This window comes from Phyllobates terribilis, unplaced genomic scaffold (genome assembly GCF_046119375.1).
Source record: "Phyllobates terribilis strain yellow unplaced genomic scaffold, ASM4611937v1 Scaffold_2__4_contigs__length_985480577, whole genome shotgun sequence".
Classification (NCBI taxonomy): domain Eukaryota; kingdom Metazoa; phylum Chordata; class Amphibia; order Anura; family Dendrobatidae; genus Phyllobates; species Phyllobates terribilis.
This window is the reverse complement of record NW_027362762.1, coordinates 813887717-813915522: the sequence shown is the minus strand read 5'-3', so window position 1 is coordinate 813915522 and position 27806 is coordinate 813887717. Positions and strand designations below refer to the sequence as shown.

Here is a 27806-nt window from a genome sequence, read left to right as displayed (position 1 = left end):
GGCACTGCCTGGGCTCTGTGTGTTAGAACTCTCCCGTTAGTTTTTTTCTATTTTGGTCACGTGACCTGCTGCCTATTTATTATGATTATGGCCTACAGCCAATGAAAACAAAAATCATCTCAGTAAATTAGAATTAACAAAACACACCTGCAAAGGCTTCCTAAGCATTTAAAAAGGTCCCTTAGCCTGTTCCAGTAGGTTCCACAATCATGGGGAAGACTGCTGACTTGACAGATGTCCAGAAAGGAGTCATTGACACACTAAGTAAATGCAAAGTAAATTTTGCATTTCATTTGGAAATCAAGGTCCCAGAGTCTGGAGGAAGAGTGGAGGGGCCACAATCCAAGCTGCTTGAGGTCTAATGTGAAGTTTCCCCAATCAGTGATGGTTTCGGGAGTGCATTTACTGAACATGCATTTCAGTAGGCCAACATTTCGGATTTTAACCGCTTCCCGATCGCCCACTGTATATAAACGTCGGCACTGCCTGGGCTCTGTGTGTTAGAACTCTACTGTTCGTTTTTTTCTATTTTGGTCACGTGACCTGCTGCCTATTTATTCCAGCTCCGCCCTTCTGGCTTTGCTGGACTTCAGTGTTTTTTGACTCTATCTAGCCAAGTGCTTTTGTACCCATCTCTCTAGTTCGTTTGGTCCTTTAGACCTCTAAGTACTTTTTGTCTGTCTTTTTGCTCCGCTACAACATCTGCTAGGAGGTGTCCAATTTTGTCCCAGTCCTTAGTTCTTTTAGGGACCCCTCCCTTTATTCTATAGGTCTGTGTTCAGACTAGCTGAGGACGAAGGCGGGTCTGTTCACAAGGAACAGGTCACCCGCTGCAACGTAGGGAATCAGCTTAGTCTTATTGTAGGGACAGATTCCCTTTCTTTCCTTAGTTATTGTAGCAGATCATAACACTGCAGTGCTGACGTTTATAAACGGTCGGTGGTACTGCAGCGCTCAGGACCCCCAGGGTCCTGCGGGTGCAGTGCAGAGAGACCGCTCTGACAGGGGACATCATCGGGACCTGATTGGATCAGGTCCCAATGATGTTAACCCTTCGCTATCTTCTAGATGCCGCGATCTATAGTGATCGCGGCATTTAGAAGATAGTGAGAGGAGAGGGGGTCGTTCACTTACCTCTCCGATGGCCCCCTGATGTCTGAGAGGACCTGCCGTTGTCATGGCAGCCGGAGGTCACATGACCACCTCTGGGTCTGCCATGTACAGTGTCCTGCTAGACAGCCTACAGAGGAGTCTAGCAGGAGACACTGACTGTAAAACGGTCAGCAAAGCTCTCATGCAATGCAATACATGTCTATTGCATGAGAACAGTGATTAGAAAAATAATTATTGTCCCATACAGGGACTAAGAAAATGTTAAAAAAAAAAAGTCTAAAAATGTTTTCAAACTATTTAAAAAAAAAAAAATAAATCACAATATAAATAAAAAAATTATTAAGCCAATAAATCCGTATATTTATGCAAAAAACAAAAAAGTACACATTTGGCATTGCCACGTCTGAAACAACCTGATCTATAAAACTGTCACTAATTAACTCCTTCTGTGCACAGTAATAAAAATAAATAAAAAACGGAGCAAAAAAAAAAAAAACTATGCTATTTCATCATATCGCCAGACAAAAAGTGGGAAAAAAATGCGATCAAGAAGCAAAATGGAAATAAAAATGGTACCGCTGAAAACGTCATCTTGTTCCGCAAAAAAAAAAAGCCGCCATACAGCTCCATCAGCCGAAAAATAAAAAAGTTATAGCTCTCAGAATAATGCGATGCAAAAAAAATATTTCTATAAAATTGTTTTATTGTGTAAAAGCGCCAAAACATAATATACGGTAAGTGTAGTATCGCTGTAAACGTACTGACCCGAAGAATAATGCTGCCTTATCACTTTTACCACACGCGGAACGGCATAAAAAAAAAAACCTCAAAAAAAAAAATTCCTGAATTGTTGATTTTTGTTAATTTTACCTCTCAAAAAACGGAATAGAAAGCGATCAAAAAATGTCACGTACCCAAAAATGGTACCAATAAAAATGTCAACTCGTCCCGCAAAAAACAAGCCGTCACATGACTGGCAGCCGAAATATGGAAAAATTATAGCTCTCAAAATATGGCGATGCAAAAACTAGATTTTGCAAAAAAAAAAAAAAAGCGTCTTTTAGTGTGTGATAGCTGTCAATCATAAAAACCCCATATAAATCTGGTATCTCTGTAATCGCACCGACCCGAAGAATAAAGTAATCTTATCACTTATACCACACGAGGAACGGCGTAAAAAATAAATAAAACCAATTCTTCACCTACTGATTTGTTTATTATGTCTCCCAAAGATCGCAGTAAGGCTCTGCTCACATTTATCCTGCGCTCTGCGCCGAGCACTTACACCAGAGTTTTCGTGTAAATCTCTGAAATGCGTGATTCAGACGGAACCCATGACGGAAGATTCCCTGTAATGAGGGAGATATAGGTCACTGTGGATGCCGTCTGGCATGTGATCGCACGGTGTCATTTGTTTTAGGCATAAAAGTGCGGTTGGCCATAGTTTTGTGCACTTCTGAAAAAAAGGACACCACTAAACAGAGGCCAGACGGAGTCCAGAGTAACTCAGCTGCCTCATTATAGTGAATGGATCCTGGAGGGGTTTCATCTGAATTACATCACTTGGAAATTTAAATGGAAACCCCGATGTAAGTGCTCAGCCTAGAGCGCCGGATAAATGTTACGTAAAATGTTCCCAATAAAAGCTTCAACTCAGTCCTCAAAAAAAGCTAGTCCCCACTCAGGTCCGTCATCTGTTAAAAATATAAGGGACTTCCAAGTTACTGGTAGCAGAAAGGCTCTGGAAAAGTGAAATGGCCCTTGCCCCCCCAAAAGAAATTCAGAAAATTTTGTGCTCCAAAATCCAAATGCCTATTCTACAATAATTTGTTCTCCAATTGTCAAATAGCGCTCCGTCCCCCCCAGATCTCGCCGTATGGCTGAGCGGTACGATACAGCCACATATGGGGTATTGCCACTTTTAGAAGAAATTGTGTGACACATTTCGGCACCATTTTTACCCATTGCCCTGCGTGAAAATGTAAAATCTGAGGGTAAAACATTTTTTTGTGGTAAAAATATAATTATGTTTTCTTCACTGTCCAATGGTATAAATTTAAAAATACTCACGACTTCCCTAGATGAATTCCTTGAGAGGTGTAGTTTACAAAATGGGGTCACTTGTGGGGGTTTCTGCTGTTTCGGCATGTCAGCGACTCTTCAAATGTGACATGGTGTCTGCTGCCTATCCCAGCCAACATAGCGCTCCTTTCTCTTCCGAACCCTGCCGTACACCAAAGCAGTGGTTTTCCCCCACACATGGGGTATCGGCGTACTCAGGAGAAATTGCACAACAAATTTCATGGTGCATTTTATCCTATTACCCTTATGATAATGCTAAATTAGGGGATGAAAAACATTTTTGTGGGAAAAATGTGAAAATTTTATTTTTACGGCTCAATATTATAAACTTCTGTGAAGCACCTGGGGATGCAAGGTGCACACCACACATCTAGATAAGTTCCCTAAGGGGTCTAGTTTCCAAAATGGTGCCACTTGTGGGGGGTTTCCACTGTTTAGGCACATTAGGGGCTCCCCAAATGTGACATGGCGTCCGCTAATTATTCAAACAAATTTTACATTCAAAAAGTCAAATGGCACTCCTTCCCTTTCAATCCCTGCCGTGCACCAAAACAGTGGTTTTCCTCCACATATGGGGTATCTGTGTTCAGGAGAAATTGCACAACAAATTGTGTCGTCAATTTTTTCCTGTTACCCCTGTGAAAATAAAAAAAATTGGGTCTAAAGTAACATTTTTGTGAAAAAAAGTAAAATGTTCATTGTTTTCTTCCACATTCCAAAAATTCCTGTGAAGCACCTGAAGGGTTAATAAACTTCTTGAATGTGGTTTTGAGCACCTTGAGGGGTGCAGTTTTTAGAATGGTGTCACTTTTGAGTATTTTCTGTCATAAAGACCCCTCAAAGTCACTTCAAATATGATGTCCCTAAAAAATGTTTTTGTAAATTTTGCTGTAAAAATGAGAAATCGCTGGTCAACTTTTAACCCTTAGAACTTCCGAACAAAAAAAAATTTTGGTTCCAAAATTGTGCTGATGTAAAGTAGACATGTGGGAAATGTTATTTATTAACTCTTTTGTGTGACATATCTCTCTGATTTAAGGGCATAAAATTCAAAGTTTGAAAATTGCAACATTTTCGCCAAATTTCCAATTTTTTCACAAATAAACGCAAGTGATATCGAAGAAATTTTACCACAATCATGAAGTACAATATGTCACGAAAAAAGATTCTCAGAATCAGGGGGATCCGTTGAAGCGTTCCAGAGTAATTACCTCATAATGTGACAGTGGTCAGAATTGAAAAAATGGGCCTGGTCACAAAGGCAAAAACAGGCTCTGGTGCTTAGTGGCTAACAACATTTTTCAAGCTGTTATAAAGTATTCTAATTTACTGAGATAATGACTTGTGTTTTCATTGGCTGTAAGCCATAATCATCAACATTAACAGAAATAAACACTTGAAATAGATCACTGTGTATAATGACTATATAAATATAGGAGTTTCACTTTTTGTATTGAAGAACTGAAATTAACTTTTTGATGATATTCTGACAAGCACTTGTACATAGTTTTAAAATATAAGAAAATACCAAAAATGAGATGCTGCACAAATATCTGAGCAGCTATGGGGAGCGTGGTTAGATACACCAGGTGTACCACTGGGAATCCCACTGAGGGAGAATCCGGCTATATCCGCTCTGATTTATGAACATAGTTTAGTCTAGTTCGATGCAAACTGCTTTTACACTTGCCCAGGTGATCTCTATGAATGGCAGAATGGCGTTTCAGATGGCGGCTTCACTCATTGCCAACTGTTCTGTGTTCGTCCAGCATCTCTATAGGAGCGACAACGAATGTACGATTGTAGACGAGAGCCTTCCTCTAATAAAAATAAGTCCTCTAAAAGACACCCAGCGTACCCATTACACAGTGGAACTGAAAGTCTGGTCTTTATATGGGACTGGTTGGTCTTTCTGAAAGGTCCCCATATCCTAGTGCTACGATACTCAAATATTTCTACACTGATTTTGTGTAATAATTCTTCCTTCTTATCATGAGCAACAATTAAACAGGGAAATACTCTACAGGGTTAAGGTGAAATACCCAGAGAATATGGAGACTTATCTTGTCACTATCTGTCAAGTTCAACCATGCAAGCAATGCACATGGACACTGTGCTAAAATAACAGATCCAAGAAAGAAAGAAAAAAGCCTGTTCAGCCTCTCAAATCTCTTCCTGTAAAATGATAGCTAGTTAATGCCACCTCAACCAAAAGCCTGTAGTTAGCATTATGCTCAGGCTTCACAATGAATCATATCTGCAGTTTATGCCATTTCCACCTTTTGTAGAAAAGGCTTCAAATCGCCATGGCCAAAAACAGGAGGATGCAATACCCATGTACTGCCACCTGGTGGACATTCCAAGAATACACCAACCATGAGAAATATTTACAGCTTCAAAGGCGGACTTTGGAATGGCCATAAAAGGGGAACTCCCATCCAAAACATACACAATTGTTATTTTCACCTTCACAGGGATACTGATGTTAGAATGGAAAAATGTTTGGAGCAAAATCAAAGGGGCTCGGAAAGTGTTCTACACAAGAGAATGACAAGTACATAACCTGACAGCGTCCAAACTGCATCACCCATGACATTCATACAGAAGTATTCAACACAATGGACTCCAACAGATAATATGATTAACCAAGTTCCTGGTGAGCGGGAATGATTAGCATTGCCTCTTACAGAAGGTACATTTCATGAGTTGCTCAACTTTGAAAAAAAGAGCAGAACAAACAGTTCAGAGCTCCTTTATCGCAGCAATGGTGGCATATCCTAGCGTTATACACAGAAGCCTCACCCTTATCTTTAGACTTCTCTTCCTTTTAGGATGAATTTCTGCATTTTGGATAAGAAAAAAAAAAAAAAAAAGATCTGCATGTGCAATTCCAGCTATGAAGTGCAGCCGGTCACACAAGCATGTCTCCACTGCTACCCAAAAAAATGGAAGGAACACACATCGAATCTCAAATAAAAGTGAAAATCTTTACTGACATAAGTGTTATACTTTAAGAGAATTACCGTATGTGCCAATGAAGACCATTCAATTTGAGGGCTGGGTTCCAAATCACCCCAAAAATCAAAGTGAACTGAAATCAGTGGATCCAATTTGCTCGACTTCATCACAGCAACTCCTCTTGCGACTCAGTATTGTGCATGTGCAGCCCTCACTCCCCAAAGCGTCTAGGAAGGCTTATAGATGATGAGGTGTGCATGTTGGTGTGATTCTTCCCAGACCTTGCCGCACTACTTGAAGGCATCGGATATATAATGTCCCAGAGATTCTCAATTGGATTGATGTCTGGGTAACTTGACAGGTCAGTCAGTGGCATCATTACCTTTACTGCACACATTGGCCACATGAGAAGCCCGAGTGAGCATGGGTACCAGGAGTAAATATCCACCAGTGCAAGATCTGCTGATTGCCAATAGGTATCAGGATGAAGTATCAGCAGTCACAGTATCGTTAATAGTCTGGGTGAAATGGCGGATGAGGAAGAGGAAAAAGCCAATATGCTGAATGATTTTTTTTCAACAGTATTTACACAAGAAAATCGCATGACAGAAAACATGATTAGTGATAACAAAAATTCTCCATTAAATGTCACTTGCTTAACCCAGCAGGAAGTACGGCGGCGTCTAAAAATCACTAAAGTTGACAAATCCCCAGGCCCGGATGGGATACACCCGCGAGTACTGCAGGAATTAAGTACCGTCATAGATAGACCATTATTTTTAATCTTTAAAGATTCCATAATAACAGGGTCTGTACCACAGGACTGGCGTATAGCAAATGTGGTGCCAATATTCAAAAAGGGGACAAAAACCGAACATGGAAATTATAGGCCAGTAAGCTTAACCTCTACTGTGGATAAAATCCTGGAGGGTTTCCTAAGAGATGCTATACTAGAGTATCTGAAGAAGAATAACCTCATGACCCAATATCAACATGGGTTTATGAGGGACCGTTCCTGTCAGACTAATCTGATCAGTTTTTATGAGGAGGCAAGTTCCGGACTGGACCAAGGAAATGCAGTGGATGTTGTGTATATGGACTTTTCAAAAGCTTTTGATACGGTTCCACACAAAAGGTTGACACATAAAATGAGAACAATGGGGATAGGGGAAAATATATGTATGTGGGTTAAGAATTGGCTCAGAGATAGGAAACAAAGGGTAGTTATTAATGGAAAACACTCAGACTGGGTCACAGTTAACAGTGGGGTACCACAGGGGTCAGTATTGGGCCCCCTTCTTTTTAACATATTTATTAATGACCTTGTAGGGGGCATACAGAGTAATATTTCAATATTTGCAGATGACACTAAACTCTGCAGGGTAATCAATACAGGAGGACAATTTTATATTACAGGAGGATCTATGTAAACTAGAAGCTTGGGCTGATAAATGGCAAATGAGCTTTAATGGGGATAAATGTAAGGTAATGTACTTGGGCAGAGGAAATAAAATGTATAATTATATGCTTAATTGTAAAACACTGGGCAAAACGGTAACTGAAAAAGACCTGGGTGTATTGGTGGACGACAAGCTCACGTTTGGTGGCCAGTGTCAGGCAGCTGCTGCAAAGGCAAATAAAATAATGGGATGCATTAAAAGAGGCATAGATGCTCATGAGGAGAACATAATTTTACCTCTATACAAGTCACTAGTGCGACCACACTTAGAATACTGTGTACAGTTCTGGTCTCCGGTATATAAGAAAGACATAGCTGAACTAGAGTGGGTGCAGAGAAGAGCGACCAAGGTTATTAGAGGACTGGGGGGTCTGCAATACCAAGACAGGTTATTACACTTGGGGTTATTTACTGTGGAAAAACGAAGGCTTAGGGGTGATCTTATTACTATGTACAAGTATATGAGGGGACAGTACAAAGACCTTTCTACTGATCTTTTTACTCTGAGGCCTGAGACGGGGACAAGGGGGCATCTTCTACGTCTGGAGGAAAGAAGGTTTAATCATAATCACAGACGGGGATTCTTTACTGTAAGAGCAGTGAGACTATGGAACTCTCTGCCGCATGATGTTGTAATGAGTGATTCACTGTTAAAATTTAAGAAGGGCATGGATGCCTTTCTTGAAAAGTACAATATTACAGGTTATATATACTAGATTCCTTGATAGGGCGTTGATCCAGGGAACTAGTCTGATTGTCGTATGGGGTCAGGAAGGAATTTTTTCCCCAATGTGGAGCTTAGTGTTTGCCACATGGGTTTTTTTGCCTTCCTCTGGATCAACATGTTTGGCTATGGGTTGAACTAGATGGACTTAGTTTTTAAGGTTGAAGGAAGACTATGTTAGCCATCACATGGAGCTTTGTGTGACCCTCTGAGAATATGCCTTCCCAGGTCACCACTAACCCACCGTCAAATCACTCATGCTGGATGATGTTGCAGGAGCTAGAACGTTGACTGACATTTTCAGACTTGTTCACGTCTGTTACATTTGTTCATTGTGAACCTGCTCATAAGGGGAGAGAACGGTGCACCAATGGAAGACCTACCAATGCTGGCGTCTAATGAATAGCAATCATGCTGCATGGTGTTGAGCTGTGAGTCCTGTACTTATGGAGTATTTCTGAAAGACGTCAACTAGCAGACCCGCTGAGGTCATTTTGTAGTGGTCCTGCTGTTCCTCCAGGGACTCTTCAGGGTTGTTCCATGATCCTGTGACAATGCAATCCTTCATGCAACTACACGTAATGATGTGCCATCCTGGAGCCAGACTATCTGTACAACCTGAGTAGGCTGCAGTTACCACCTCATGCTGCCAGTGGTGGCCAAGACACTGTCCTTTAATCAATTTGTCTCCAGCGTCTTAAAGCGTAATTATCTGTGGCCAGTGGCCACCATATGGAAGCACTCTTTTTGGTTATCTTGTAGCTGCTTCTTCAGTGAACTTGTCACTCATTCTTATCACAGCAGGTAAAACCGATTCCCAATCGCTTCTGCCTCCTAACTAGACAGATTGAGGTCTTTGAACTTTAATTGACTTGGGGTTGTTCTGTGATGTGCAAGAGTTCACTTAATTATTTTTGACCAGTGTATATATTTAATTAGGTTAAAAAGATTGTCTGCTACTGGACCTCAGCGTAAACCTTTAACTGCCATGGTAACAGATCGGTGCCCCGTGATCACATCATGGGGAGGCCAATGGGCGTAAGCACCGCTACTCAACTATTTAAAAGCCTGTCAAAACCAGACAGCAGCATCTAAATGGTTAATAGCAGCAGCTATCGTTCAGCCCTGGCAGTGGCTGTTAAGAGACGCCATATAGTAATCAGCCGTGCGTAGAGGTAGCTCGGATCATGAGCCCTTACAAAACATACTGAAACCTATCCAGGACAAATTCATATCCTATTTCAGGACAGGATTAATCACTTCAGTGGATATTCACCTGCCAGAGAAGCGCCATTAACAGCGACTGTCGGCATTCCGAGCAGGTCACGAGAAGGTGCGGTTTCACTGATTGGCTGCAGCCTTTACCATTTTGTGAAAGCGAGCGTAAGCTGACAGAATACCGATTGGCTGCAGCAAATCTGATAATGTCACGGGACCTGCTATGAATAGTGGCACCAGACACTAATGGTACAGCTGCAGGAGGAGAATCCATTGCCTTTATTTTAAAAGGGGGCTTGAATTAATCAGTTGTTGTCCTGTTGTGGAGGACATTATTATTAAACAACATGTATGTAAGTACATGGATAAGAATGAAGTGATTAACCAGAGTCAGCATGGGTTTGTAACTAACAAGTCATGTCAGACTAACTTAATTTCCTTCTATGACAGAATCACTGACTGGGTGGATCAGGGAAATGCTGTAGATATAGTATATCTTGACTTCAGCAAAGCATTTGACAAAGTATCTCACACCATCCTTATTGAAAAAATGACCAAGTATGCAATGGACCAGGCAACTGTTAGGTGGATTCATAACTGGCTTAGTGATCGGACTCAAAGGGTGGTTGTAAATGGCTTCACATCCAGCTGGATGAATGTCTCAAGTGGGGTACCACAGGGCTCCGTCCTGGGACCTGTATTGTTCGACATCTTTATCAATGATTTAGATGAAGGAATTGAGGGTAAACTGATTAAATTTGCTGATGACACAAAGCTAGGTGGGATAGCTAATACTAGAGAAGAGAGAGAGAGGATTCAAAAAGACCTAAATAAACTGGAGCAGTGGGCAGCAACCAACAGAATGGTTTTTAACAGGGAAAAATGCAAAGTACTACATCTGGGCAATAAAAATGAAAAAAGCATATACAGAATGGGAGGAATAGAGCTAAGCAACAGTACATGTGAAAAAGACTTAGGTATACTAATAGATCATAGACTGAACATGAGTCAACAGTGTGATGCAGCAGCAAAAAAGGCAAATACAATTCTGGGATGTATTAACAGAAGCATACAGTCTAGATCACGTGAAGTCATTATCGGTCTTTACTCCTCTTTGGTCAGACCTCATCTGGAATACTGTGTACAGTTTTGGGCACCACATTTTAAAAAAGACATAGACAAACTGGAGCAAGTTCAGAGAAGAGCGACCAGAATGGTGACTGGTCTGCAAACCATGTCCTATGAGGAACGGTTGCAGGATTTGGGAATGTTTAGCTTGCAAAAAAAGAAGACTGAGAGGAGACTTAATAGCTGTCTACAAATATGTCAAGGGCTGTCACATTGTAGAAGGATCATCTTTATTCTCATTTGCACAAGGAAAGACTAGAAGCAATGGGATGAAACTAAATGGGAGGAGACACAGATTAGATATTAGAAAAAACTTTTTGACAGTTAGGGTGATCAATGAGTGGAACAGGCTGCCACGAGAGGTGGTGAGTTCCCCTTCAATGGACGTCTTCAGAGGCTGGACAGACATCTGTCTGAGATGATCTAGTGAATCCTGCTTTGAGCAGGGGGTTGGACCAGATGACCCAGGAGGTCCCTTCCAACTCTACCATTCTATGATTCTATGACATCTTTAACATTCCTTCTGACAGAACTAGGCAGTCTCTTACCTTTGCCGCCTCGGCCATTTTCTTTTCCTCGCTCTGTTCTTCAGCTTTGGCTGCTGACTCCTCTGATTTAGGTTTTTTATTTTTTTCCTTGGGAGCCATAAAACCCTGTAAGAACTTCTTGAGAACAGCTGCTTGTAGAGAGATGATACACTCCCCAAAGTCTTTGAGGTTTTCTAATGTAGAAACCTGTGTGTGTAAAGAGGAGAACTTAATACATCTTAAAAAGGGATCAGTCAACTTCTTGAAGTGAATAGGAACAAAACTTTGCTTCTTACCTTATCTTCAAGTTCTGTGGTATCATCCAAATAGCCTAATCCTCCCTTCTGTAGTCTTGTCGCCACTTCTATTATATCACTGCGCAAAAAGTTTAGCAGTTCCTGGTGTCCATCGCACGACTTTAAGCCCAAGTTCTGCTTACGAGCCAGATGAAGAGAATGCAAAATGTCCTGATACCTGAACAAAGGAGTCGAATGAGAAAACTAGAAATGGATATCCATCTTAAAGCATAGTATAAACGGAGACACAGCAAAGCAAATGCAGAGTGTATACACCGAGTATTTTGTTACAAAATAGCATGCACAGAACTCCCGAAACCTGTAAAACAGGCTCCACACTTTTGGATGGAGGACATGTGAACAAGACATCTTATTCAGGCTGGTACGCTTCATAATCCGCCTGAAAACGCACCAAATACATGCCAAAGAGAATGAACAAATGTACAGCAAGTCTTCTACATTGTAATGCATAGGTTCAGTCTTTTGAGCTTATTGTAAGTGCTTCAGGTTTCCAAAGATGTAAAGCGATAAAGAAGCGACCTGACCATTCCTCTGGTGGTTTCGGCTTGGAAGCCACTATTTTTTTTTAAAGGGAATCTGTCAGGTTTTTACTCTGTAATCAGAGGACAGAATGAGGTAGGGGTTAAAACACAGATTTTAATGACGTGTCACATGTCAGGTTGTGAGCTGTTTACTGTGCAGGTTTTATCACCTGTTGATTATCGCTGTCTGGACTACATGCTAGTCTGACCACACACCCTGCTGTGATAAGCAGCTCACTCTCAACGCATGTACATAGGAACCTGGTATGGGCGGGGTTAGCTTTCTCAGCTCTGCTTCATTCTAAAGCTAAAAACTGATTGTGCAGGCGTTCTGACACACAGTAATCTAAGTGATACATCGTTGGATTCAGCTTCTCTTTGCCTACATCAGGAGGTTCTCAGATTAGGTATCAAAAACCTGCTGACAGATTAACTTTAATAACTTTTTTTTTTTTAATAAAAAACAAGCTGGCAACCAAAGACATTGCAAAAAGCAGCCAAAAAGATGCCGGCAGGCCCGGTTAAGTTAAGTTTTCCTCCCAAAAAACGCAACAGGTTTGAAAACGTTTAATAAGATGTCGTGTGCACATACCTTTAGCATCATCTCCTAAATATAGTCCAGTGTCTGCTGTAGAGAATGCACGTCACCAGAACAAGGACCGGACAAGCACTGAACAAGCGGGGAGCTACTAGAAGATTTTAGCTCTACAGTTGTGAATGCTGAATAAGCTTTTAACTCCGTGTTATATCCTAATCTTTTTACTTTAAACACAACATACAGCAATTACATCAAGAATACACACTGCTCCCTATATCAAGTAATAAATACACCGCCAAGCCGAAAGAGAAAACTAAAGCTGTAGAAACAGACATAAGTGAAACAACCTAAGAAACAGATGCCAGACCATTGCGTTTTGATTGAATTTTTACCACCCTAAAAATAGGCATGATTTCACAGGATTTTTGGAGTACGCTTTAAATGTAAGCCCTACTGCAAAAATAAGCCCTAGTTACAGTCATGGCTGGTGCTGGAGGGGTGGACAAACTGGGCACCCAATTTTAAGGGCCCCCAGCGTTCCTATTCCAAGGTTAAGACTACTTAAGGCCATTTGGTGACATCACTGCCATGTGACCATGTCACCAAAGGCCCTTTAACTGTGGGAGTCTAGAGGAATTTAAGAGGAGACAGGTTCTTATGAGAGCCACTGTTCGGTCAGGAGCAATAAGCCTGACAGGCACATCTCAAACATTTGTTGCCTCCCCCCTCTCCAAAACGGCAGGGAATCCCACCCCTCCCAGTACTTTCCTATCTTTAGGTGCTGCTTGAAACCCTCCCCCCACTTTGTTTTTACTGCCATCCTTGTGAAGAGCAGGTGTGACCTCTCGGGCCCATTGCGCCTGAAGGTTCGCACTTTTGAAGGTACATCATTGTTTGAAAAAAAAAGTATTTTGCTTATTTTATGAAAAAATAATGCAACGTTTGTGGATTTTTCGCAGAAATAAGTAGGGTTCTCTTACAAATAAGAGGGTTTTCTTAAAAAGGGCCTCAGGCACATTGCGCCCGAACACGTAACAATCTCTGATATGATCTGCCAACCTTGCTTTTCTCTCTACCAATGTGTTTCTTCTGCTGAACTTTTAACATCTGAATATGAGTGAAAATGACTCCAGCAGCATCTAAGTGCTTTACAATTAATTTTTTTCCCCCATTTTAAATGTTTAGTAATAGTTAGGAAAACTGGAGACTATTTGGTGGTAGTTGTGAAATTTGGGTACTTTGTTTCATTATTACAGATTTTTTTTGGCATCTGATTGTGTACTCTTAATACATCCTTACGAAGCTCACTGATTGCGTTTAGATCCCAAAAATTGAGATAATTAGATATTATAGGTGATTTTCTAACCGCTGCCTGTCAGGCACACTGCGCCTGAACTCTGGACTGCCAGAGATGCTCCTGATCCAGGGTTAAGGGCCTTTTGTGACATCATGGTCATGTGACCATGTGGTCACCAAAAAGTCCTTTAACTGAAGGGTCTAGAAGAACTGAAGACATGATTTACTTTACTATATAATGTATTGGAAAACTTCAAGTGCGGTGAAATAAAGCCTCAAGTCCTCCAAGATTTTTAAAGTTTTGTTTTCACGGCTTCATTGAGTGGGAAAACTGACCCAGAAGCATTCTTTCAAGTGAGAAAATCATGTCAAGCTAAATTTTATTTTGAGACCTGTAAAATTGTAATTTTACTGTAGATGGAGCAGCAAAAGGTTTTCACTGATAGGAGATAACTTACAAACTTGAGAATACAAGCTTCCTAAAGTCAAGAATTGGTGGGAGCAATCTGACGTTTAGAATGCTAAGAATTAAAGGGGCACTTCAGTCTCACTGCTTGTCAATGCCAATGTTTAATTGGGAACATGAAGTCTCAGTGTAGCAATATAAAATTACTTTATCTGTAGCCGGTCCTTCAGCAGGCTTTCACGAAAACCCTGAGGATGCAGACAGTCCATGAGCTCATCAAACTCCTTTTGAGAATCACACAGGAACCTAAGGAAAACAAGGACATTCACTCATTGGTAGCAAGCAAGAGCTCAGAGAGAATAATGGGGCCAAAGCTATTAAACAAAAGCTATAAGGAAATATGTCGGATACGCACCAAAGGTTCTGGCCCTGTTTAGGTACAGTGCTTTCTACTTGTGAATCTTCCTTTGGCAGGGAATCATCTAGGCCGCCAACACTGCTGTCGCCATCTTCACTTTCCACATTACCTGGCAAAGTTTAAGAGAGAAGCTTTACTTTAAGCATTTTTAGCAAAGGCTTCCTTGATATTTCTCCAGTTACACCCTTTTTTCTACTTCAAGGGTTTATACACATTGCATAGAATGGAAGTTTGTGATTTAGATTTTTAAATTTGTTACCACTTAATGTTTGATGTCAGTGAATGGAAATATTCTTATTTATATCCAGAAGTGAAAAACTGGGGCCAGCTAATACTTAGAAAAAAGAAGTGAGGAATCAAAAAGCTACAGTACATTAGTAAGGTTGGTGACATTTTAATTTTACTGTGATCAGAAAAAAAAAAAAAACACTACACCTAAAAAAGGTTTGGCAGATTTTATTTTAAAGCAACACTCCAGTGTTTTGTTTGTTTTTTTTCTCCTTATTTCACTGTGGTGTTTAAAATTCAAGTCCCTGCCTCCTATCTAAACCTTTCGGCGTTTTTCATCTGTTTTCACCGGTCCGTCTTCTGCAGTTTGTGACCTGCCAGCAGCTCTAGTCTTTCATGGAGAGCCGGAGGTCACTAATCAATGTAAGCCTATGAGACCCTAAATCTGACTCTCAGACTTCCATTGAGAGCTTGTGAAATAGCTTCTGACTTTCGGCCAGTCAGAAATGCGCTCACAAGTTGATACCGCGGGACTAGAGCGGCCCCCAAAAACTGACGACCCTGGAGGGTGAGCATTTGACTGGGGGGCAGGGGGCTTACATTTAAAATCACTACTCCAACGCCGAAGAAAAAAAAAAAAGAAGATGCTGGAGTGGTGCTTTTTTTTTTTAAACAAATGCATCTGCTGCCATCATGTGGTGAAATGGCAATCTACACTTTTACATATTGCCACAAAAAAAGTTTACAAGACTACATTTTTTTAGTTTTACATTTATATTGCAAATTGCAGAACAGTGCTTCAAATGCAGTGAGAAAAGAAAAGAAACAGGACATGCTGTTCTATAGTTAAAGGAGTATTGCAGCCAGAATCAATCCAGTGCAGATGTGAGAAGCATCTCTAATGGCATTTAATGGAAAAATAAATGCAGCAACGATGCATCACAAAAGCACAATCATAGCAAAATAAAGTATACTTAAAACAGGTATGGTTTTAGGGGTAAGAAAATATATATAAAAAAAAAAAAATACCATGTCCATTTTGTTCTTCATCCTCTTCTTTAGGAGGACTAAAGCTGTAATTAATACTGTCATGTACCCAGCCCTTCTCAATGAAAAGTCCAGGAGTTCCATCAGAGAAAAGCCAGTACCTGTAAAGGAACATTGCTTCAGATGAACTATGGAAAGTAACTTACAAGAAACAATCTATCATGTTCTGAAAGCATCAATCTGTAAGGTCAGGTTTACATTGAGTATTCCTTGGTCAATATACATACAGCGATGCCTGGGCTGACTGGTGGGGGGAAACCCCCCAAGCCAAACATATATGTTTACAAGTTCAGGTCAGTCAGGGAATTGCGGACTTTAACATACGCATGTGTGAATCTGGCCCAAGACAGAGTCAATGAAACATTGGCCAAAGCCATACCTGTTATGGTTGCGATCAGTGCCAAGTGGTGACCTTCGCAGTACTTGCTTGGCTTTGGCTATACCTTCATGAAATGCTTTCTCTGCAGAGGCTCGCTGTTTACGCACTCTCTCCTCTTCTGCCTCCTTTTGGAATCTTTCTGCAAGAGTTAAAAGATGTTTGTTACCACCCGACACATGAACTGGACTGTGTCACTGCAGATTTGTAGTATGAGTCCACACCGCAGAACTCCAACTTATATACAGCCATGTTTTTTTTAAATCACAAAAAAAAAAATGAAATTTAATCTCACGTCTTTTTTTGCATTATCTAATAACAGATTCTTTACTCTATTTTCTAGACACGATTATGGGAGAGGCAATTTAAAGGTATAATTTACAGCAGCCACATGAATATAGGAGTCAGCAAGTCATCTCCAGGTATCAGTTTCCTAGAAGTTTATAGGAACTCTGACCTGTGCAGAAAGGAGGTGGTAGTGGGCTGTGACCATCACTTTTACTGTTAACTGTATATCCCGTGTTTGCCATTATTTTTATATGGCTCTGTGCATTACATTAAACCTGTGATCTACATGTAGAATGTAAAGACAGAAACTACCAGCATCAATGCTAAATTATTGGAGCCCCGTAAAATGTTTAACTTAAATGCAAGTTTTATTTAACATTGAGGAATTTAACTCGTCATGTTCTAAAGATACATTCCCTTTAAAAATGGACCATAAAGTCTACATCCCAAAGTTTATGATATTATGCTATACTCCATTCAATGCCATATTTACTATGCACAACATCCCAGCGGTACAGCTGTAGTAAAATAGCGCACATCTTAACTGGTGCAAAAACTAAGAAATTAGGAGTGAGGGTCAAACTCGATTACAGCAGGCTGATTACCTTTTGTAAGTTTTTCATGTTCTTCCTTCTCCTTCTTGGCCTGCATGGCCTGTAGCCTCCTGCTCTTCACAGCACTTATCATATCCTCAGACTCCAGATCTACTGCTGCTGTTGGTTCCGGTTCCTTATCCTTTTCTATTTTTTTAGTTATCTGTTTGGTCTGAGAGTAGTCTTCTTTACCTTTGACTTCCTGCTCCTTTTTCCTCTGTTTTTGGGCACGCTTCTTATCGTTTTCTTCTTTCAGCATTGCCAATCTTTCCTTCCACAACTCCCCTGTGCGTTGCTGCTGAGCTTCCACATGGTCCTGCACAGAGTAAGTCATGAGAATACGGTGGCAGACAGCCGCCAGGATGTGAAGTTTTTCTTCTGTTGTGAGCTCAAAAAACTCGGAATTTTCCAGTTTCTCCAAGTACTCATCTTCGACTTCATCATCCTGAAAAACAGCAGATCCTTCACTGTCCTCGTCTCCCTTGTCAGAAACGTCACTTTCTCCAGCTGGGGAATCGGACTTACGGAGACAAAGACGAACAAGCTCAGAAGCAGAATGCAAGGTAAGCGGGATCTCAGAGAGCCTCATGCCCAGTTCTCCATAGTCTTCTGCGATCTCATCTTGCAGAAGGGTTTGTAGGAGCACAACAAGCACTCTGTTCAGATACATGAATCCACCCTTTTCAGCTGCAAGTGCCTCCATTAGAGAAACTGCCGTGACAGGGTACTGGCCATCAGGAAGCAGCAGATCAGAATAACAGCTTAGAAACTCTACCACCATAGCTACGTCACCAAACAGGGTGTTGGGTAAACCTTCAGGAGTATCAACCAGCTTAAAAGTTGGCAGGCTCTTGCCAGATAACTCCCGATCCTCAAACCGTTTCCGCTTTTCTTGCCTTTCTTGCTTTTCTTTCTGCTTGCGTTCACGGGCTTTTTCTTTGAGACGAGCCTTTAATGCCTCTCGCTTCTTCCGCATATGCTCCTCTCGCTCTGCCTCAGACATCAAAGCCCAGCGTTTCCGCTCCTCAAGGAGCTCGTACCGCTTCTGCACCAATTCTCGGAGCTCGTCAGGAAGTCTGTTTCGGTCGTCATCAGAAAGAAGTCTGGTCGCCCTGGAGATAAGAGCAGAAAGTGCACTTTTTTTGTCTTCACGATTCTTGTTCTCACGGTAGTAAGAAATCAGATGGAGAGCTGTGGCAGAAAATAGTTTGTGCGACTTACTTGCCGACTTCGGAGTAGAGGAACCAGTTTTTGCTATTCGTGCGACTTTTGGACTACCCTTTGCCATATCCAGTAAGGTCATCTGCTTAAGTTTAGAATTTTTCAGGTTCTTTTTAGGGGAACGAGCGCTACCAGACATTTTCTGTCCATTGATTGCATTTTTCTTTTTGCCCATGGCGGCATTTTTCTTGAAACTGGCATGCACTTTGGAAGGACTCACGATTTTCATTAACTTTTGGAGCTCCTCTTCAGAATATTTCCCTTTTAGGGGAGAGCCAGGGGATAATTTCTTTAGGTTTACTTGACACCATAAAGTTGGACTGAGTGGGGATTTTATGCCTTTTAAAGCATTTTTTTCAATTTTGGCCTTTTTTGATAGCCTTTGTTCAGGAGACCCTAAACTTTTCCTCTTAGTTGCTGGAGTTGGAATCGAAGTCATATACTAAAACGCAAGAAGGAAAAAATATACAATCACATTACACAGATAATGGTGGTACATTTATGTACGAATTTTATTTACATTGTATGTTCTCCCTTGCTGTCTGCAACTAACATGGAGGGGTTCTCACAAGAAAATGCTACGTGGGGACAAAAAATGCCCGCCAGTATAAAGAACCCTCCCCCCCACATCAGCAACAATGGCAGAAAGGTATATGAATTCCATAGCTCCCTTGCACACCAAATGACCTCCACACAAGAGAGATCAAGCAAACAAGTAGCATCTAGTTTTTCCAAGGAAGTTTAAAGCTAAATGTGCCTTGCCACAACTGGACTATATAAATAAGCCAACCAATTAAGGAGAGGGAAAAATTAAATCTACAGATTCCAACAAAGGATTGGGAAAACAACAAAAAAAACAAACAGCTGTTTGAATTTATATGCAAATGAGGCTTAAGTGCTCTGGGAGCATCCAAGCACTTTAGAAGTCTCAGTGGCTTTATTCCCCATACAGTGCCACCTTCCTTTGACTGCAATTAGACCATGTCCACTTAGACTTTTATACAAAGTGTAAATTTGGCTGAGGAGGTGACAATATACTGTATATATGCTTTTTGACTTCTATGTAGCCTACCAAATATTTTTATTGCTTTACAGAGGAAAGAGGAGCTCTCCCATGGAAGATATATTACATGTCACTTGAGTTTACTATTCCCTGCACTATCTATAACCAATGAGTGGTTGGAATTAGTATGGTTTTTCTAAACTATAAATCTCTCAAACGAATAATAAAAATAATTGGTTTAAGTTTCGATGCAACTTAAGATTTTGGTGTTTGTTATGTGATTAATATGTGGGCCTTTGTTACTTACTTTATGAGGATCCAGTAAGAAGTCACTAAACTTGCTGGGCAGAGTGTACTTTTTGACCAGCTCATCCTCAACCACCCAGGGAGCGTTCTCTCCGGTGCCTATTCTCAGCGAGTAATGACGAATGAAGTATCGAAGTATCTCTTTATTGGGAGGTCGCTCAGAGCGGTACAGGCTGTCAACAGGAACCATGCTGATAATCTGAAGAACAGACAAATTATTAGGTTACATTATTGCATGTGCAGGGTTAGTCCTCAGTTCTAAAAGTTGTACAGCGATTGTAGTCAAAAGTCTTCATGGTGCAACACTGCATGTAATGCTTGTGACAGTGATTGCCTATAGATATGCAATGCGATGCAGACTGCTAAAAAGGGACTCTGTCAGAACAGAAAGTTTGAAGAGTCAAAGACCCCTCACTTGGTGCTTCACGGTGAGGCCAGTCACTTAACTACACCTTCCCATCTATCTCCTTCCTTCTCTAGCTCTATGAAGCCAGAGCTGTCATAGATCAGGGGGGGTGGAGAGAGATGAAAACCGTGGGAAGGTGTATATAAATGATTGGCCCCGCCATGAAGCACAGAGCGCCTGCACTTTGTTTGAACAGTCATTCTGTTCAAACAAAGTCCCTTTAAAAGGGAAGCTGGAACATTGCTAGCTAAAGTTTTCTTTAAAAGGTGTCTACATCTGCACTACCCTAAGAGGAACAGTGCAAACCACCTTGGCCACTACTAGCATGCTGGCATCCTGGGCGCCTTTGATTAGTAGGTCCCAAAAAGGTTAGGACTTTTCATGAGGCCTAGACACTAGGCCTCACGTGATGTCATGACAATGCAGGGGCTTAATCATCATTAGGCGCCCAGGATAACAGCATTCAAGTGTCAGCCGAGAAAGTTTACCCTGTATTGGTCCGGTTACAGCTGAGAAAAGACACTGGGCAAGAGCTGTGCAAATCTTTGGCTTATATCTAGTGTGCCAAAACCCAAATCTCACACACCTTAATAGGGGTGGTCTGAGACACTAATTTAATCCTAAATGTATATTCAATGTAATAACCTAATTGCTTTTTTTAAATATACTTTAAATTTAACATTCCATACTGGTACCTCTAAATGCTTTATTTTACCAACTTCCTGCCGCAGCCCCTGTCCTTACCCTGAAACGAAGAATCAGTGATATCCGTTTCAAAGGCTAGGCTAATCTCTGCTCTACTGAGTATGTGTTGGTTGTCACATCCGACATATGCTCACTAGGACCTTTCACTGAGCAATATTCATTTTAATGCATAGTGACAGTGCGCTCCCTTGCCGGCTCTGATGAGTAGTGACGAGCCAGCAAGAGAGTGCACTGTCAGTAAGGAGATAACCCAGCTAGCAAGAAAAACCTGAAACCATCCACTGATGACATCTTGTTTGAGTATCCCAGCATGCACTGGGGCTTCTCAAACAAAATGTCATGAAACAGGAAGTTGGTAAAATATTTTATTTTAATCTACATTAGTTACAGTAGAGAGGAATGGTAGGAAATTTTAAATTAAAGCAAATTAGATCAGCAATTAGATTACTACATTGAACCGGCATTTAGGATTAAAAACAGTGTTCGTTTCGGACCAATCCTTTAACCAAATCTCAAGGTAAATACTTATGCAAAATCAATGCAAAGGCAATTCTGACAAATGGTGACTTTCAATTTACACAATACTTTTTTTTTTGTTTTTAAAGTGGCACCTAGCCCAATTGGTATCTAGCACATAAATGACTGATGCATGGAAGTGCAGTCTCACCTTATCTTCATTCAACAATTTCACGTCATATTTGTGTGGCAAAAATTTAGGTGGAGCCCATTTTTTCTCTTCCTTTTTCAGTGTTGCAGGTAGTTTACGAGGTGAGCGTCTTGCTCTGTCACCTGGAGGAAAGAAAAAAAAAATTTTTCTAGAAACTATAACACACGATACTTTCGCTCAATAGAGTTGTGAATAACCGTTCCACTGGCCACAACAGTAATGTGACCACTGGGCGGGAGCCGTGGGGACCACCCTGTACCTGACGGCATCCGGTTAGCCGGCCTGGCTCTACTGCTCAATACTGATCTGCTCACTTTGCTCCCCAGGCTATTGGTTTTGCCTATACTCCTCAGTCCCCCGAATACAAAGGTCAGGGCAGATTTACCTTTAATGACCAATCCTTAGTGCAAACAAACTAAAGAGTCTCAAAACACACCAGATTTATTATAGTGGAATATACTGTTTGATACAACTGAGCAAAATAAAGTGTCTAACATTACAATATGGAAAACTACCAGCCACCGCAACCTTGGCTGTTTCTTGATATACAAGAAGTAAACTACAATCCTTGAAAAACCCAGAACAGCTGAAAAATACCCATGAAAAACCTCAGTAGCATGAATATTAATGGAAAAGGCAAAATATGGATTTTCATAACACCTTGTCAGTTTACATCTCCACCTAAAATCTGGATTCCCTTTTACAGGTTCAAAATTAGAGAATAATTTTCTGCTAAAATTAATACACTCCAAAAAGAAAGGCTTCCCCGCAGACTACATGTCCGTTTGCTATAGGGGGATATAAATTACAGCATCTGATGTTGGTAAGTTATATCAGGCAAGAGAACAGAAAACGTACTGTCTCTCAGACTCTCTCTCCGGGTGGGCTCTTCCTTAATCTTGTTATCCTGTGCAACCTTACTGGAGTTCTCCTTGTCGCTGGATGGAGAGTCACAAGCCCCATCAGTCTTCTCCGCACTGGACTGTTCCTCTTTCTCCAGAGGATGAACCTTTACAATTTTGCCTCGCAAATATTTTTCAGGCGTTATCTAAGGGAAAAAAAATCATTAGCTATTAAAGGGAACCTGTGGGGGAACAATCTGGTATGTTCTATTTTGAAGAAAGACCAGAAGACGGATGTACCGGTATGTTTAGATGACTATGCGGGCACAAAAAAAAAAAAAAACACAAATAAGCACCACCAGGTATAAATTGGGTAAAGCCCTGATCAATAGCCATCAGAGTTTGGAAGGAATACTAATTCTGTGACATGACTGCGGGAAGCTGATTGTTGCCATGGCAACTGGGCTATTTGACCTCCAGGTCTACCAAGTCCATTGGCCTACTGGGACCTTCCTTAAGTAGGATCTAACAGTTTTTTCATCATTACCACCGAACAAAAAGTAGAATATAAAATAGTATCCCTGCAAATGTAATTTTGCCATGCAAAAAATAAGCCATCATTTACCTGTCAGCAGAAAAATATAAAAGTCATAGCACTCAGAACATGGCGAGACAAGACAATTTTTTCTTTTATTAGGCCACGCTCACACGTTCAGTATTTTACATCAGTATTTGTAAGCTAAAACCAGGAGTGGAACAATCAGAGGAAAAGTATAATAGAAACACATCACCACTTCTATATTTATCACCCACTCCTGGTTTTGGCTTACAAATACTGATGTAAATATCTAAATGTGTGTAAATGGCCTAAAAGTTAGTATGAAATGAGGGAAAAAACAAAAAAAACAAAAAAAACCTTTACGTGAAAACATGGCATCGTTAATTGTACAGGCTCAGAATGAAGCAGCCATCTTATCACTTTGAAAGTATTGTGAACAGTAAAGAAAAACAAAGTTAAATCACAATTTTTGAACAGCTGTTGATTTGTTCATTCTGCCTCCCAAAGATCACAATAATGCTGGTTCACACTTGTCCTGTGTGCTGGGCACTTACATCAGGGTTTCAATGTCAATATAAGTCAGATGGAACCACCAACAGATCCATTCACCATAATGAGGCAGATGGAGACACTCGGGACTCAGTATAGCCCTTGTCCAGCGATGTCCGTCTTTCTAGGTATGCACAAAAGCGCACTTTGTGCGTTTCTGAACAGGGACTATATTTGAGGAGTCCAAAATTACTCTACCTCCTCATACTGGATGGATTCATCTGACTCACGCATATCGGTGATTTAGATGGAAACAAATGTAAGGCTGAGTTCACACGATGCGTTTATGCGTTTCCGCTGCGTTTTTGCAGTTGCGTAAATGCCGCGGAAACGCATGAAAAACGCATGGTAGAAGGGCAGCAATGTTCCCCAATTGAAATCCGCATGTGCTGTGCCCAAAAATCCGCAGCATGTCAATTAATTTTGCGGAAACGCTGCTCTTTTGCCGCCATTGACTTGCATTAGACCGCATGGAATCCGCATCACTGTATATGTTGATGCGCTTTTCATGCAGTCTAATGTGCGGATGGTACCCGGGTGTGGAGGAGAGGACTCTCATCCAGACCCAGGTACCATTAAAAAAAAAAGAATAAAATAAAAAAAAATATATATTCTCACCTTCTGATGGCCCGCGCAGCGCTCCTGCTTGATTCCCCGCACTTCGCGGTTGAATGAAGAAGGACCTTCGCTGACGCCAGAGTCATGTGACGGGTCACGTGACGCTGACGTCGGAAGGTCCTAAAGTCTTCACTGCCAGCAGCCGGGACCGAGCGAAGCCGGACACCGGGGGCCATCAGAGGGTAAAGTATATATTTATTTTTTGACATTCACACACTATATAAATCCATGCCGGTTGCATGGATTTATATAGTGTGACCAAGTTGTCAAGCACTTTTCCAAGTGATGCTAAAATCGCTTGGGAAGCGCTTGTCAACCCGCATGCGGAAATGAAAGTGAAGACCGCTTCATTTCCGCATGTTCCTGGCAGGAAACCGCATGTACAATCCGCATGCGTTTTTTCCTGCCAGAGAGATGCAGAAACGCTCAGGAAAAAATCCTGAGCATTTCTGCATCGTGTGCACATACCCTTAGTGTTCAGTGTAAAGCACAGGATAAATGTAAACAGTCTTAAGTGATTCAATGTTACGTACCACAAAACAGAAAAACTCCACAACTATAAAACGTATACAGCAAAAAAAAAAAAAAACGTCTTCTACTCAGGTCCATCATATGTGAACAGAAATATAGGAGGTTTTACTATTGCCAGCTCGAAGGCTCTGGAAAACAAGCCCCTGACCCTCTAAAGAAATCCAGCAAAATCTGCACTCCCACATGTCCCCGTCCTGAACCCATCAATGTGCCCAAACTTCAGAGAACATCCACATGTTTGGCACTACTGAACAAGAAGCAGCCTACTTCATTTATGGGTTGTGTGTCTCCAAAAGCACAAGCACTACAATGGCATAAACAGCAGTGAAAATTGCAAATATTTCTAGAAAACACCCATGGAGTCCAAAGCATCACTACACCCATAGATTAATTCTTGGTTGGGGGTTTAAATTTCAAAATGAGGTCACTGGAGAGGGATTTTGAAGGTAAAAGGTGCGCGAGTCAAGAAATACATATCCATCTATACAAATATACAGAGCTGGCTTATTACTATTCAGCTAAGCAGAGAACAGACCGGACACGGCGCTCATTGCACAGGACGCTGAGGGAGACACCGCAGAGACTAACCCCTGAAATGAGCGTCACTGATGACGCTTCGGTTCAGGGCGGCAAACAAAGCAAGAGGAGTGTCCGGATTTCCCAGCCCCCTCCCCTTCGATGAGACTTTGTTTCAGGGTGGAAAAGGGAGTGACAGTAATTTCAGCCAGCAGATGACTATTCGTTTGAGTATCCCATCATACATTGGGATTCTCTATCAAATAGTCATAGAAAGTGGCTAATATAGACAGAACCCCAAGCTGCAGTACAGAGTGAATGGTAGGGAATTTTACCGTGACTTGAATTACAAAAATTATTCGTTTTTAAAGATTAACTGAAATTTACTTTTGGATTTAGGACTAACACTTGAACCCCTTTCCGACCTGGTCAGTAATAGTACGTACCAGTTCGGAAAGGCCGGTTCAGCGGGGGCTACAGCGCTGAGCCCGCACTGAACCGGGCACATGTCAGCTGATTCCTACAGCTGACATGTGCCCGCAACAGCCACAGGTGGAATCACGATCCACCCGTGGCTGTTAACCAGTTAAATGACGCTGTCAATCTCTGACAGCGGCATTTAACATCACCCCCCCCCCCCCTTGAAGTTCTGCATTGGCCCCGCCCATCGGTGACCCCGTCACATGATCGCGGGTCACTGATGGGTGGGCATGGCAACCTAGGGTCTGCAGCAGACCCCTGTGGTTGTCATGTCTCAATTGCTATGAGTGCCACCTAGTGGTCAGCGCTCATAGCACATGAGCATTTCTACTGCATACAGGTGATCTGCTCATCGCCTGTATGCAGTAGAAGCGATCAGAAAAGTGCTGCTTCTAGTCTCCTATGGAGACTATTAAAGCAAGCTGTAAGTGTAAAAAAAAAATGTTTTAAAAAATATAAAAAATAAAAAAAATTATAAAAAGTTTAAATCACCCCCCTTTCGCCCCATTCAAAATAAAACCCCACATACACATTTGGTATCGCCTCGTTCAGAATTGCCCGATCAATATAAAAAAAATATATGATCGGTAAATGGCGTAATGAGAAAAAAAAATCTAAAACGCCAATTACGGTTTCTTGGTCCCCGCAACATTGCAATAAAATGCAATAACGGGCGATCAAAACATCAAATCTACCCCTAAATTATATCAATAAAAACATCAGCTCGACATGCAAAAAATAAGCCCTCACCTGGCCCCAGAAAATGGCGTTTTTTTTTTTTTGTTTTTTTTTTTTTAAAGCAAACTTTGGATTTTTTTCACCACTTAAATAAAAAAAGAACCTGTACATGTTTGGTGTCTACGAACTCGTAATGACCTGGAGAATAATAATGGCAGGTCAGTTTTATCTATTAGTGAACGTGGTAAAAAAATAACCCAAACAACAACTGTGGAATTGCATTTTTTTTTTTTTTTGCAATTGAAACGCACTTAGAATTTTTCCCCGTTTTCCAGCACACGATATGGTAAAACCAGTGATGGCGTTCAAAAGTACAACTCGTCCCGCAAAAAAATAAGCCCTCACATGGCCATATTGAACAAAAAATAAAAAAAAGTCGTGGCTCTGGGAAGAAGGGGAGCAAAAAATAAACTCAAAAACAGAAAAACCCAAGGTCATTAAGGACTATCCGCTGGTCACAAAAACTAGCTACAAAGTCTTCTGTACTTTTAGAAACCGTGTCAAAAGTCCATCTGTCACCAGATATCCACTGTCTATAAGTTATACTATCTACCATAGCCTCTTCAAAATTATTTAGTACTTTTTCTTGGAGACATTACCGGAGGACATTTTTTGCAGATATTAAGGCAACAGTCTGAACTCTTTTCTGGACACATTATGTGAGATTAGAAAAATATCTTGGACTCTGGCAGTATACATATGTCAATATGGTACAAGGAGAGGTGATGTCAATCACACATTAATTAAATTGACACGTCTGCCCAGACCATGAATGGCTGACCATTCGGAAACATGCAACAAAACCTACAAGAAAAAGCCAAATCTGAGGTCATAAAGTGACGAGACAATGGATGCTAATAAAAAACCTTCATTACAACCAATGGTTAATGGATAGCAATGTAATTTATGACATTATGTGAGATAGATAGCTTGTAATCACCAAGGTTGGACTCACCAATCTGAGTATCTTTCAGCTTACCTCCTTCAATCATAAGCTTAGTGTTCTGGTATACTGTACATGCACATACTGAGTGTGCACCACTACCACCAGCCAGGACACAATTCTTCGCTCGCAGCACATTTTTAAAAAAATAAAATTCATAGGTCTCAAGTAAGGGGCCCAAAGGGTGCATGGAACAGCATACCCCCCGGGAGTGGGCGCTTTAAAGGCCTCTGTCAGATTGGCAGCAGCATTTAAAGGTACTGACAGCAGTGGACAGAGCCCGATTCACTCTACTGTTAAGGCAGATGCTGGATGTGTAACACAACCAATCCTCTACTGGGAATGATGCAGGCTAAGCTTCTGATCCTGCATCAGGTGCGGACTTGACATAAAAGACACACAGGTACGTTTAATGTGGGGAAGGTGTTAAAGCTACATTCCCAAGGAACGAGTTTACTGGGGACCTCCAGCAACAGATAAAATTG

General features: G+C 41.2%; 1 protein-coding gene across 1 annotated transcript in view; it reads right to left on the bottom strand.

Annotated features, from left to right (window-relative positions):
• BAZ1B (bromodomain adjacent to zinc finger domain 1B) overlaps positions 1-27806 on the bottom strand; it is a 41414-nt gene that overhangs the window by 8465 nt on the left and 5143 nt on the right. The window contains exons 4-13 of the mRNA XM_073667625.1: positions 22404-22593; positions 21546-21667; positions 19769-19966; positions 17250-18900; positions 16360-16498; positions 15963-16081; positions 14703-14814; positions 14495-14593; positions 11506-11683; positions 11231-11416 (exon numbers count right to left, since the gene is read on the bottom strand). Coding sequence (XP_073523726.1) covers positions 11231-11416; positions 11506-11683; positions 14495-14593; positions 14703-14814; positions 15963-16081; positions 16360-16498; positions 17250-18900; positions 19769-19966; positions 21546-21667; positions 22404-22593 — 2994 coding nt within the window. The remainder of the gene's footprint in view (positions 1-11230; positions 11417-11505; positions 11684-14494; positions 14594-14702; positions 14815-15962; positions 16082-16359; positions 16499-17249; positions 18901-19768; positions 19967-21545; positions 21668-22403; positions 22594-27806) is intronic.